General features: G+C 39.9%; 1 protein-coding gene across 1 annotated transcript in view; it reads right to left on the bottom strand.

Moving 5' to 3' along the window:
• LOC121867878 (hybrid signal transduction histidine kinase A-like) overlaps window positions 1–14,856 on the bottom strand; it is a 112,553-nt gene extending 97,697 nt beyond the window's left edge. Inside the window, exon 1 of the mRNA XM_042368003.1 lies at window positions 14,808–14,856. Coding sequence (XP_042223937.1) covers window positions 14,808–14,856 — 49 coding nt within the window. The remainder of the gene's footprint in view (window positions 1–14,807) is intronic.
• Window positions 14,857–15,000: the final 144 nt, after the last annotated feature.

Here is a 15,000-nt window from a genome sequence, read left to right as displayed (position 1 = left end):
CTGCACAAGAGTTATGTGTTAGGGTTCTGAATCACCTGTTGGTTGAACACTTGTGGCCCCCTGTGTCGTTGCACTCTTTGTGTTTATTATATGTTTGTATACTTGGTGTGTGTGTGTGTGTGTGTGTGTGTGTGTGTAACTAATTATTTTTAATATAAACATTGGCTTCAAGTAAACTGGCTAACACGTCAATAACCATAGCGGGATGGACCTGAACTTAATATAAATATTCAACGTGTAATATAATGTTTAATTCTCATATGAAAATTTACGTCGAATAAAAGTTACTTAAAATTCTGAATTATAACGAAAGTGAAGCAACTTTACCTGGTGTGTTTGGTGCTGTTGGTAACATAGTGTTTTTATTTCTGTATTATTTATTGATGTTTTATATCCCCTAAATTATACCTCGTTATTTTATTGTCATTGTTTACTTTCTGAAGAGTGTCAACAATAACAACTCGGCAAATGGAGGTAAAGTTATGTTTTACCTCATGATATTTTCCCCCCTAGCCGCCACCAACCACACACGTTGGACCCTTCACGACCACTGAGCCCCCTCTGCCCATTACCCTAGCTCTACCATCACCCTGTCTTACCATCACCCTTCCCCTTCCATCACCCTGCCCCTACCATCACCCTGCCCCTGCCATCACCCTGCCCCTGCCATCACCCTTCCTTCCATCATCCTGCTTCTACCATCACCCCTGCCCTTACTATCACCCCTGCCATCACCCAGCCCCTGCCATCACCCTGTCTTACCATCACCCTTCCCCTTCCATCACCCTGCCCCTACCATCACCCTGCCCCTGCCATCACCCTGCCCCTGCCATCACCCTGCTACAACACCTAACACCACACTGCATTTTTTTTTCTATCTACGAGACTGTTGCTGCCCGAGATACGCTGTTCAAGACAAGATCTACGTTATCAAAGGTTCCTACGTTACATTCTTCTCATAACTGGCGGGAAGAGTACACATCGATCTGACCTCAAAGGCATAAAAATTAGCGAGTAACATGTCATCAAAATTGGACTCTTACGTTAATAAGAACAGTTACGGGATAAAATTAAGGTAATAAATCTCTGTGAATCCGTCCACTGGAAACTGTAATGAGGGAGGGGGTGGGGGGTGGGGGGTGAAGGGGTCGGATTCTCGGGAAGTGGGTAGGTGTGAATTCGTCCCCTTTAATTAAGAGGTGAGAATGAGAACGTACCTGATTACAATAGCGTCTTCCTGGACCTCTCGTGACAACCAAGGCTTCCAATTTTGTGTCATAACTTAGGTCTTAGGAAACTTATTATTGGGTGAGTTCAAACTTAACTTAATTAAACCCAAATTAAACCTAAACTAATCAAATCGAACTTAAACTAACTTAACCTAACGTAATCAAACCTAAACAAACTTAAAGTAACTTAACTTAATCTAATCTAACTCAACTTAATCTAACCTAGCCTAACCAAACTTAATCTAACCTAACATAATCTAACCTGACCTAATTACAGCGATCAAAACATCATATTAACCTTTTATGAATTTAAATCTCCGAATACCGCACTTCATATTATTTTTTTGGTCTTTCTCTCGCTTCATAAAATCATTTGATGTTTGAACGTTGTAAATTAGCCGTCAGCCGGTAATAAAAACACCTGTTCAACTCATTTCTTTTATGTTTAAATACCCGGTGGAGAAATAGCTGACATTTTCCTTAATTAGTTCTACATAGAGGTCAAACAGGTAATATCAGGTGAAGATTAGGCACCCCCAGCTCCTTTCACATGATGATTAAACACCCTCACCTAACCTACACCCTCCCTCCAGGTAACGTTAGTGTGTTTATCATAATGAAATAAACTTAGAAACGAGAGGGCTAATTAACTCCCTCTCAGGTAACTCGCATCTCACTCAGGTGTTTTACTCACAAAATAAACAAAAGATATAATGTTGTCGACGGTCAGTTTGTGTCATTGTCTTTCATTGTTCATAAACTTTCACATTTATGCGTAAAAGACAGTTACTTTTTTTTTCATCTCGTATTAATTCATTTCTTAAGCAATATGTCTAGAAATAACAAAAAGCTTAGTCGAAGTTTAAACCTTTCTGTACGATACCAAACAACTTTAGTATAGCGAATTAGTACACTGTTTAGGATATTTTAACCCCTTCAGTAAGATGATTTAACCCCCCTTGACATCTTAAGTAGCCTAACTTAATTAATCCAGGGAGTAAACTAACGTTGTCGTGTTCAAGGGGTCAAGTCATCGTGTTCAAGGGGTCAAGTCATCGTGTTCAAGGGGTCAAGTCATCGTTTTCAAGGGGTCAAGTCATCGTTTTCAAGGGGTCAAGTCATCGTGTTCAAGGGGTCAAGTCATCGTTTTCAAGGGGTCAAGTCATCGTGTTCAAGGGGTGAAGTCATCGTGTTCAAGGGGTCAAGTCATCGTGTTCAAGGGGTCAAGTCATCGTGTTCAAGGGGTCAAGTCATCGTGTTCAAGGGGTTAAGTCATCGTTTTCAAGGGGTTAAATCATGGTAATCATTGTTAAATCATTGTAAGCAATTGGTTATATCATGTTCATCAGTGTTAAATCATAATAATCACAGTTAATCAGAGTAATCAGCATTAAATCACAGTAATCAAAAGGGTCAAATCAACATAAATAAATATTAAATCACCGTAATCTAATCAAGACGTCCAAACTTATTACAGTCGACACACACACACACACCTCTGCCAAACTAATAATAACTACCCCCCACAAGTGTCCAAAACTCACTATTTTTTTATTCAAGTAAAAAAAAAAACAACCATGACCAGTATTCACCAAGGACAGGTGTTTCTCAAGGTCAGGTGTTGGCACTATTTATATATTTACTAGGTGCATATGTTACCTGGAGCCTGGGTGAACACTTGCTCCTGCCGGTGCATGAGTCACCTGCCTGCCCCTGGCCCACCTGTACATTACCAATACTTCACCTTGGCTCTTATTTACCTTCATGCTGTTACTAAATTTCCTCTCTCGAGTTACTGACACTTAGGAAATATTATTAAATGTAGTAGTAATAGTAATAACAATAATAATAATAATAATAATAATAATAATAATAATAATAATAATTGTAGTAGTAATAACAAATAAAATAAATAATGATCATAATAAAAACATTAAAAATAAATGCATATAAATAAAGCAAAAAAAAAACAACAACAACATTAACGTTGGGCTTAGTGCCAGGAGTGCCACAGAGTCACACCCAGCCTGTGACCTTGGCTGGTGCTCCTGCTTCCTCACCTCCCCCACACCTCGCCCACCACTCTCACCTCCCCCACACCCCCATCAAGCAGGAAGTGGCTCTGTGCCCACCCCACAGGTAAACGACTTCAATAACACTCATTAATGTCACCTAACTAACACCTGTAGAGAGAGAGAGAGAGAGAGAGAGAGAGAGAGAGAGAGAGAGAGAGTGTGTGTGTGTGTTGGTATATGTGCAAATCAGATCCAAGTAATGACTGATGATTCAAGTACAGGTGCAGTAAATTACCACGTTTACAGCAGTAGTGAAACACTATACAAATAAGTGACTCAACTTGACGCCAATACAAGTTCAACTTATAAAGATATAAAGATAATTCACACACACACACACACACACACACACACACACACACACACACACACACACACACACACACACACACACACACACACACACACACACACACACACACACACACACACACACACACACACACACACACACACACAGAGCAGATCTAACCTTTCCTAAATCTGACTCCTGGCCAAACCATCCTCGGGTCAGATATATATAAATACAATGTGTAATAAAATGTTGGTATAATGTGATATATGAGCATAATATAACAGTCTTATAATGTGTGAGTCTTAATTAAGCAAAATAAAACCCATTATAACAGTTACATACAAGAATATTTTTTTTATGAATTAATTAAACTATCTGAATGCATAATTAATTACTAGATTATTTAATTATAAAAGTCCATGACAGCTGAGGTACACAAGGCATTAATAATAATAATAATAATAATAATAATAATAATAATAATAATAATAATATAATAATAATAATAATAATAATAATAATAATAATAATAATAATATAGTGAGAAGAAGAAGAAACAAAATAATTATAATAAAAATAATAATAAAAAAAACGAAAAAAATCACCAAAAAACGAACTCCCGAAAATAAACACTAAAGGATAAAATAAACCTCAAAATAAACCCAGGCAAAAAATATACCTTGGCAAAAAATAAACCCAGGCAAAAAATAAACCTTGGCAAAAAATAAACCTTGGCAAAAAATAAACCTTGGCAAAAAATAAAGCCCACGAATATAAACGCCGCAAAAGAACGACTAAAAATAAACGCCAGAGAACACGGTAAAATAAAATGGGGTTGGTCTTCCTAACATGAATAGAAAAGGCTTTAACAAAAACACTCTTTCCATCAACCAAGTGACAAGAACAGAATGGTTGGCGATGAATTGGGGAGGGCGGCAGAGTGGGTGGTGGAAGTGTTGGGTGGGATATAGCGGGTGGCATAGTGGGTGTGATGGTGGTGGTAGTAGTAGGAGACAGTGCCTAGGGAGAGACAAGGAGGGTGAAGGATGGGTGTGAAAGTGAGAGACAAAGGGTGAGGGAGGGAGGGGGTGTGGCCGCCAGTGTGTGTGTGTGTGTGTGTGTGTGTGTGTGTGTGTGTTTGTCGACGAGGATAACACAAGTGCAACAAAAACTGAGGACACGTCACATGTCCCTCTGAGTGTTGCTCCAGATGCCCTACTAAACACACACACACACACACACACACACACACACACAAACCATTATCTCCAAAGTCAATTTCCCTTGACCTTTTTCTCCTCTCTCTCTCTCTCCTTATCTATTTATCTCCTATCTCTTATTGTCTGTTTGCTTTTCTCTCTGTCCGTTTCTTGTTTGTGTCTGTGTGTCTGTTTCTCTTCTCAGTACGTGTCCTGTGTCTGTGTCTGTCAATCCCCCGTCTTTCTCTCGAACTCCACCTGTCTTTCCTGTCTCGTTTCTCTCTCTCCGTGACAAAGTTTAAAATACCAAGTGGAACAAACAAACAATATCACCTCAAGTAATTACTCAGAATACAAAGTCAAAAGAGAATCTATTTTTCTAGAAATTATAATATAAAAACAAATTCATATATCAATTAAGGAGTCAAATGAGTAACTATCCTTTAAAATTTATATATAACACAAGTTCCTATATTAAAAAAATATATATAAATTCAAACATCTATCAGTAATTTTTCATATAACCACTACACGTTTTCTGAATGTAATCACTACTTATATAAATATCTAATATATACATATCTCTTTTATAGTAAATAACATATAATATTATTATTTTGGCTCCCAATATAACAATGTTCATCAAAATTATATTCGGTTTCTATCACATTACTAACAATTATACAACATAAAAAAACAAAAACAAAACACATTCACAATACAAACAAAAACAATCATAATAAAAGCAAAATAAAACCACTCGAGGGAAAAATAAAATTCAATCACAGGAGAAAACAATGACAAGGGGGAAAAAAAGGAAAAATAGTGAAAACTCCCCCCAAAAATATATAATTAAAATACAGGTAACACAGTAGGGATATCTAATTAGCGGCAGGTTCATTGATTTGTGCAGGTGAGAGAGAGGGGGAGAGAGAGAGTGGATGCCTGTGTTCCATAACCTTTAATACTCTCTCTCACACACACACACACCACCTGCTAATTACCACATCAATAAGGTACCAACACTACATAACACAAAATTACAGGTAGGAACAGGTAAGCAAATCTAAGTGATTACCTGTACAGACCAATACACAATGCTATCTTCATATGTATCTAGATAAAGTAAATATATATTTTTAAGTGTATAAGTGAATAATTATGGGTGTAAGTAGGTTAATTACTAATAGCTGTAGTAAGGTAAGTTAATGAATCAGGTGAAGACAAAAGAGAGAGAGAGAGAGAGAGAGAGGGGGGGGTCTTTTTTTAATATGAATCAACTTAATTATGAGGTAAATCAATAATTACGTAGCGTTTAAAGTTGTTGGGCGGAAGACGGGGAGGAGGAGGAGGAGGAAGAAGTGTGTGTGCGCGTGCGTGTGTGTGTGTGCGTGCGTGCGTGCATGCGTGCGTGCGTGCGTGCGTGCATGCGTGCGTGCGTGTGTGTGTGTGTGTTAGAAACAAAGTAAACACATTCAATATTTTAAGAGTATTTTGACAGATAAGACACATTAGCTAATTCAGACACAGACAAGATAGATGACAGATGCAAGACACAGACAGACAAATTAGACAGAATAAATATCTTAAAGTACACAGACAGACAGACAGACAGACAGACACACACACACACACATACACACACAGATAAGACGTATCAATCAACACGCCACTATACCTAATTATGATAACGATTGGTCCAGAGTAATGACAAATAACCCACAACAACAAGGCCTGAAGGCATACCCCGATAACACGACGATTACAGGTAGCTCCTAAGTGGTGGTGATAGTGTGGCGGCAGTGGTGATAGTGTGGTGGGTGGTGGTGATAGTGTAGTGGGTGATGGTGATAGTGTGGTGGGTGGTGGTGATAGTGGATGTGGTGATAGTGTGGTGGTGATAGTGGATGTGGTGATAGTGTGGTGGGTGGTGGTGATGATGTGGTGGGTGGTGGTGATAGTGTAGTGGGTGATGGTATGTTAGGTGTGGTGATAGCAGGGTGTGTGTGTGTGTGTGTGTGTGTGGTGATACTATACTGTGATGAAGAGGGTGTTACACGGATACAGACACACACACACAACTTAACCATCACCCACGTTCACACAGCAGCTATAATAATAATAATAATAATAATAATAATAATAATAATAATAATAATAATAATAATAATAATAATAATAATAATAACACTAGACGGCTAAACCCATTGAACAAAATCTTACCCAAAGAGGACCACAGCTGGACTATAATCCCACAAGAGAAGACCCAAGGAACAAAATCCCTTCCACCACTACCACTACTTCTATCACCACCAACAACAACAATACCATCACTACCAACAATACCACTTCTACCACCACCCCCCCCCTCCCACAACAACAAACTAACCACCACCACCACTACTACCACCACAACCACTACCTCCACCACTAACCACACCAGGAGGAGCAGCAGTAGCGGTAGAGGCGTCCTCAATGGCTGCTGTTGGACCACGCCCTTCTCGGTCACTCACCCTTCCCTCCCTCCCTCCTTCCCTACCACCCCTCCCTCCCTCCTTCCCTACCACCCCTCCCTCCCTCCCTCCTATAACTCAATCTCCATTTTTTCCCCCTTTCCATTTTTTTCTTCCCCTTTCTTTCACTATTCTACTCTGATCTCCATTTTTCCATCAATATTTTTTTTCTCTCCCTCCCTGCCTCCCCCCTCTCTTTCTCTCTCTTCCATTTATCTATTTATTCATTTATTATTTTCTTCCTTGTGTACAGTTATCTATTGTTGTGTGTCTGTTAAATGTTTTCCTTTGGCGTGTTTATATGGTTGTATTGTCTGTATGTGTCTGGTTGTATTGTCTGTATGTGTCTGGTTGTATTGTCTGTATGTGTCTGGTTGTATTGTCTGTATGTGTCTGGTTGTATTGTCTGTATGTGTCTGGTTGTATTGTCTGTATGTGTCTGGTTGTATTGTCTGTATGTGTCTGGTTGTATTGTCTGTATGTGTCTGGTTGTATTGTCTGTATGTGTCTGGTTGTATTGTCTGTATGTGTCTGGTTGTATTGTCTGTATGTGTATGGTTGTATTGTCTGTATGTATATAGTTGTATTGTCTGTGTATGGATTTATGTGTCTGTATGTGTATAGTTTATGTGTCTGTATGTGTATGGTTGTATTGTCTGTATGTGTATGGTTGTGTGTCTGTATGTGTATGGTTGTATTGTCTGTATGTGTATGGTTGTATTGTCTGTATGTGTAGTTTATTGTCTGTATGTGTATGGTTGTATTGTCTGTATGTGTATGGTTGTATTGTCTGTATGTGTATGGTTGTATTGTCTGTATGTGTATGGTTGTATTGTCTGTATGTGTATGGTTGTATTGTCTGTATATTTATATCTATGTCTACGTGTCTAAACAACTTCTTTTTTCTTTTTATTCGTATTATTATTATTATTATTATTATCATTATTATTATTATTATTATTATTAGCATCGTTATCATCACCGTTGTCTGTTTGTGGGCGAGTGTTCTATGAAATACGGAGGGAGGGATGGGAAGGAGGGAGAGGAGGGAGAAGAGAAGGAGAACAGGAGGAGGAAAGAGGAGGGAGAAGAGAGAGGGAGGGAGGGATGAGGAGGAGGGTACAAGAGGGAGGAGAAAAAAAATAACCCATGGCGGAAATTAAAACATAATCTCTAATTCACTCGCCCAGTTAATTCACGACCATTCATTTATTCACTTAACTATTCATTAATTCTTTACCAGTTTTTCGCGACAGTTTCCGGCGAGATAATGAAATTCTCTGTTAAATATTAATACCCATAAATGTGAGCAGCTGATGGGGGGGCAGGTAAGATTAGCACCTAGCTTCTGTCTGCCACGTAAACATTCTAACGTTATTTGGGGTGTAAGGTAAGGTAGGGTTGGGTTGGGTGTGGTTAACCTGAAGGTGAAATATGTTGTTGTGGGGGGAGGAGGGGCTATTCTTCGGGTGATCCGCTGAAGGACCCAACACAAAATAATAAGGAAATTCCTCCCATCCTCTCCCCCTCCCTCCTTCTCCCTCCCTCCCTCCTTCTCCCTCCCTCCCTCAGGGCATCATCCTTAATGCAGCGCTGATCTTTCACTCGCTCAATAGTTACAACACAGAGTAGTGAACGTTCATTGTTGTAAAGAAAGAATCTCTCATTCTTTCTTTCTTTCTTTCTTTCTTTCTTTCTTTCTTTCTTTCTCGTCTATTTAACAACTGTACTTTCCTATCTCCTTTTTTATCCATTTAACTTATGCCCCTCTTCCTCCAGTGTGTGTGTGTGTGTGTGTGTGTGTGTGTGCATAGATGAGTGTAATTAGTGCGCGTACAGGAGCGTGTACATACCGTAGTGTAAAAGAAATTATGCGTTTGCGTGTATGCGTATAACCTGCACGCATAACCATACCCACACACTAACCCTTCATCGGGGTCTTCGTCCTGACAGCACCTTCCGTGATTTACCCTCACAATTAACATGACAAATGGCCAATTAACCTCAAATTAGCCTTCCCCAACTACGGCATAATTTCCCTACTTGATGACACACAATTATTAGGTATCACCAGCTGAGACTCACCACCTTCACCTTCCACTACTGTTAGCTGTGTGTGTGTATGGCTGTGTGTGTGTGTGTGTGTGTGTGTGTGTGTGTATGTCTGTGTCTGTGTGTGTCTGTGTGTGTGTGTCTGTGTGTGTGTTTTAAATCAGTCAAAAAATAAAACACCCACAAACATAAACTAATAAACTATCAGGATACAAAACATTCGACAATTTACTCTCTCAGCACAAATACTCTGACAGATACGACAGACTAACTCCCTGACACACACAGAGGTCATGTGAGATACGTGAATCTTACCAGTGTGAATCATCTTAGTTTATCGTGTGTGTACAGTACAATGTAATCTGATACCCAGTGCAACATGTACCCAGTGGTCACCAACACAACTTGCTTCATGATTATTATTGTTATTATTATTGTTGTTATTGCTGTTATTATTATTGTTGTTATTGCTGTTGTTATTATTGTTGTTATTGCTGTTGTTATTATTGTTATTATTATTATTGTTGTCGTTGTTATTCTATCCTTACTGATATCGTCTACAGTTACCATATAAGAATTACCATAACTCCACTTTATATCAGACATCCAACTTGTTACTATGACCTTCCAACATAAACCTTACTGGCTGTAGTAGTGTTTAGGGGTGAGGCTGGCCTGGGTGTGGTCGTGTTTAGGGGTGAGGCTGGCCTGGGTGTGGTCGTGTTTAGGGGTGAGGTTGGCCTGGGTGTGGTCGTGTTTAGGGGTGAGGTTGGCCTGGCTGTGGTCGTGTTTAGGGTGAGGCTGACCAGGCTGTGGCTCGTGTTTAGGGTGAGGCTGACCAGGCTGTGGTCGTGTTTAGGGTGAGGCTAACCTGGCTGTGGTCGTGTTTAGGGGTGAGGTTGGCCTGGGTGTGGTCGTGTTTAGGGGTGAGGTTGGCCTGGCTGTAGTCGTGTTTAGGGGTGAGGTTGGCCTGGCTGTAGTCGTGTTTAGGGGTGAGGCTGGCCTGACTGTGGTCGTGTTTGACTTGGGTTAGAACAGGCTTAGTGTGGCACTTGTAAAATATAATTACCTGTGTTATGTATTGATGGTGTGAAGGATGACGTACTGACACTCCCTGCTGCTAGTAGTTAAGGAGAGGTGACTGATGATGATAATGACGATGGTTTTAATATTTAATAAGCCAACGATAACATAAACAGGATATAATTACCAGGTGTTGACGGTATCTTTAATGACAGGTTACGTAATTCCCAGGTGGTAACAGTTAAACAGTAATTGCAGATATAGGTACATCAATTCCCAGGTACATCACAGGTAAGTTTCTCAACACAGTTATCACCCAGGCGGTACCTCGACTACTTTTACTCTCTATATCACCAAATATTACCTCCCAAACAAGGGAAGCCTGACCACGCCTACCACAACAAAGCCAACGAGATAAGGTGAGGTGAGACGAGGTGAAGGTGAGATGAGGTGAAGGTGAGGTGAGGTAAGGTGAGGTGAGGTGAGGTGAGGCACTGAGGCAACACTATAATGTACATGCTTGTTATTTCACCCTTACATGTACAGTATATAACCACAAAGTTCAGACTGGTTTTACAACAAAGACCAGATCCCCCCCCTACCCCCCCAAAACCCATATGGTGTTTAATTCTATACTGTCGTGGTTGGGTGTGGTCTCTGGAGTGTGTGTGTTGGGTGTATGTGGGTGAGTGGGTGAGTTGGGTGGGTGAGTGGGTTGGGTGGGTGAGTGGGTTGGGTGGGTGGGTGTGGTGTGTGGGTGTGGTGTGTGGGTGGGTGGGTGCGTGGGTGGGTGTGTGTGGTGTGTGGGTGTGTGGGTGTGGTGGGTGGGTGTGTGTGGTGGGTGGGTGTGTGTGGTGTGTGGGTGTGGTGGCTGGGTGGGTGGGTGTATGTGGGTGATTTTTGTGTGGTTATGCAGATGTCGTAGTTTCGATAAGCCTGGTTGTATGAAGTGTCGTGGTTGTGTATATGGCGTGGCTGAGTGTCATGGTTGCCTGGTTTCGTGGTTAGGAGTGTTATGTTTGAGTCTCGTGGATGCCTAGCCGTGGTTAGGATATAGCCAACGGCGTGGTTAGGAGTGAGTGGTCAGTAACGTGGTTTTGCTGCCCGTAATTAACTCAACTCTACGGACTTTGACAACTCGTTTATTTATTTTCCTCTTTTATTTTTGTTGTTTCGTCAGAGAGCAAAAATAATTACCAACTTTCAGACCAAAATATTTTCAACGTGATACAAATAATTCCCAGCAATATACAACTGTTATTTCCTCCGTGTTTTTTTTTTTATATAATTTCTTTCATTACTTTTTATCTCATATTCTTTTTATCGTCCTCTAAAGTCCAGTATTTATCATTATTTTTTTTTTGCCTTATATTCGTAGTCACTGTTTGCTTACGTTGGAGTTATGTCACTTATTTAACATTGTTCTACGTCGTTTAACTTTGTTCTTACGTCACTTAATTAACATTATTCTACGTCATTATTTAACATTATTCTACGCCATTATTTAACATTATTCTACGTCATTATTTAACATTATTCTAAGCCATTATTTAACATTATTCTACGTCATTATTTAACATTATTCTACGTCATTATTTAACATTATTCTACGTCATTATTTAACATTATTCTACGTCATTATTTAACATTATTCTACGTCATTATTTAACAGTCATATAACATAAAGGTTGTGTTTTATCAGCTCTATGTCCGCCTAGCGTGACCTGACTGATGTTGTATTGCGTGTGAGGGATAGTTTATACCGTATGTATTTGTCTTTGTATGATTTGAAACAACCAAACAGCAATATTCTCACATTACTCATATGATTACTTAAAACTCACTTAGCTAATCGTATCTCTCTCTCTCTCTCTTAGCTAATCTGTTATCGTATCTCTCTTGTTTATTCTCCTATCTCTATCTCTCTTAGCTAATCTCCCATATCTCTATCTAAACGATTCTCCAATCTCCCTCTCTATCTTAACTATTCTCTTTATCTCTCTATCTCTCATTCGTTACTTGAGGTTAGTCTCTCTCTCTCTCTCTCTCTCTCTCTCTCTCCTTTATTTCCTATTTATCAAACTGTGTCACTCACAATACGGAAGTATAATCAATTTCAGATAATATTTTTCCTGTTAAATTAATTAGCTCTGTCCCCTAACACACAGAGAGAGACCACCACCACAGCTCTAGAAATTACCCGTCAGGTTCCCCGCTGGCAATAACAATGACTCGTTACTTTTATGTACACGTTTTTCAGCACATAAGAACCAGGTCCAATATATGAACCTTATATATATATATATATATATATATATATATATATATATATATATATATATATATATATATATATAAATTAACTCTCAACATCACACTGCAGTTGATAAAGAACTTCATATACGAAAATTAATATATAATTAACCTCTCACCAGTATAGTAAAATTTATATAGTTCCATTCCGTTGTGGTAAAATTTATATATACATTAATATACCAGTTTATTTGGGTTTTATATAACACTTGGCAGTTGATTACCAATTTATATATGACGCAATTGGGATGATGTAGCGTGCAACACTTTATATCATATATTAAATTGGCTCTTTTAGGGAATACCAACTCGTGTATATTGATATAATCTAACACCTGATCACAATACAGGAGAGTAAACACCCTGTCAATACCTGTCATACTCTAGCGACAATCCCTTCAATGTGACCAGGAAAAAAGTAGACCATAAAGCCGGATTGTCGGAGGAGGAGGAGATGTGCACGAGAAGGTGGTGTGCAGGAGGTATGCAGGAGGAGGAGGTATGCAGGAGGAGGTGTGCAGGGGGAGGAGGTGTGCAGGGGGAGGAAGTGTGCAGGAGGTGTGCAGGGGAGGAGGTGTGCAGAAGGAGGAGGAGGTGTGCAGGAGGAGGAGGTGTGGGAGGAGGAGGGAGGAGGAGGTGCAGGAGGAGGAGGAGGGTGTGCAGGAGGAGGAGGAGGAGGAGGTGTGCAGGAGGAGGAGGAGGTGTGCAGGAGGAGGAGGAGGTGTGCAGGAGGAGGAGGAGGTACGGAGAAGGAGGAAGTATGTAGCAGGTGGTAGTGATGAATGGCTGCCAATCAGTCACTCGGGCACTACAGCTCACCGGATGTATTGAGTACCTCACCCATCAACACCCATTCCCCGTGGTGTTAGGTGGAGTGAGAGGGTAAGAGCTACATCTGCTGCTTGCCTATAGTTCCTGCTTACTGACACACCTGCTGCTTGCTTATAGTCTCTGCTTACTGACACACCTGCTGCTTGCTTATAGTCTCTGCTTACTGACACATCTGCTGCTTCCCTAGTTCCTACTTACTGCCACACCTGATACTTCCCTAGTCCCTGCTTACTGACATACCTGCTTTACTGTTTTGAGAGGTGAGGTGTTTGTGCAACGATGGATGGTGGTTGTGTGACGAGTTTGGTTATGATAACTAACTTAATGGGCAGATTCTTTGTACTCAAGGAGCGGTTAGCATCGTACTCAAGGGATTAAATAATTTCCTCCTTCGTACTAAGAAAAAAAAAGTCCATCTCTTAGTAAGGTAATTAAATGTCTCTATAACATTTTTTTTACACACTGAAAAATGTAAAAAAAAAATTTCAAAGGTTTTCCTACAAACTGTCAAGATCTCTCCCCCCCTTTCAATGACATTTCCTATAAAAGTGACAATGTTAAATAACCCTCTTGAGTCATGCAGCTGTTAGTGCCAAGGCTGAATGGCACATATCAAATTATTAATCTATGTCTGTCAGTTTCCGTCAGGTAACTAGAGGCTGGCAGTGTCAGTCGCTGTCAGCTTGATTACTGCCTCCTGACCGACCATCCATGTATTATGTGAAGCCACGAACTCTTGAGCTACGCCAGGTGCTTTAAGGTTTAATGTTAGCATGATACCTGTACTGTATGTATGTATGTATGTATGTATGTATGTATGTATGTATGTAAAGACAACGTTTACAGTGTGTCTACGCCCCCCAACACTGAACCCTGGACTTAAAACACGAACAAAATTTCAGGTGTGGTTGGGGAAGGTACTGTATATATGTATACTGTATATACCTGACCTCACCACACACCTGTAATCACCTCACCACACACCTGTAATCTCGTTGAAGTTCAGGAGTTGGCGTGACACTTGGTTTTTACACCCACACACATGCTATAAATTTCTTTAAACACAATATACATACATACATACATGCAGGTACATACATACTGTACATAGATACACATATATACATACATAAATACATACATATATACAGGTACATACATACATATATACAGGTGCATACATACATACATACATACACACATATACATACATACATACACACACAATCACGTTCCAAAAACAGTTATTGTGTCAACTTTGACCCCATGGAAATTACCTCTAATATCAAGGGACCTCTGAGCCCCTAAGGGTGGTTTAGAGGCCATGTTAGCCCCTAATATGACCCTTAAACCACCATTACCTCCTCCACAATCATAATAAAATTACAAGTCAATAAGAATTTTTGCGTGAGTGTAGTCATCACCACCCAACCCAATCTTACCTCCCCTAACCTAACCTAACCTCCTGTA

Source organism: Homarus americanus, unplaced genomic scaffold (assembly GCF_018991925.1).
Source record: "Homarus americanus isolate GMGI-L3 unplaced genomic scaffold, GMGI_Hamer_2.0 scaffold37032, whole genome shotgun sequence".
Lineage (NCBI taxonomy): Eukaryota > Metazoa > Arthropoda > Malacostraca > Decapoda > Nephropidae > Homarus > Homarus americanus.
This window is presented reverse-complemented; position numbering and strand designations above follow the sequence as displayed.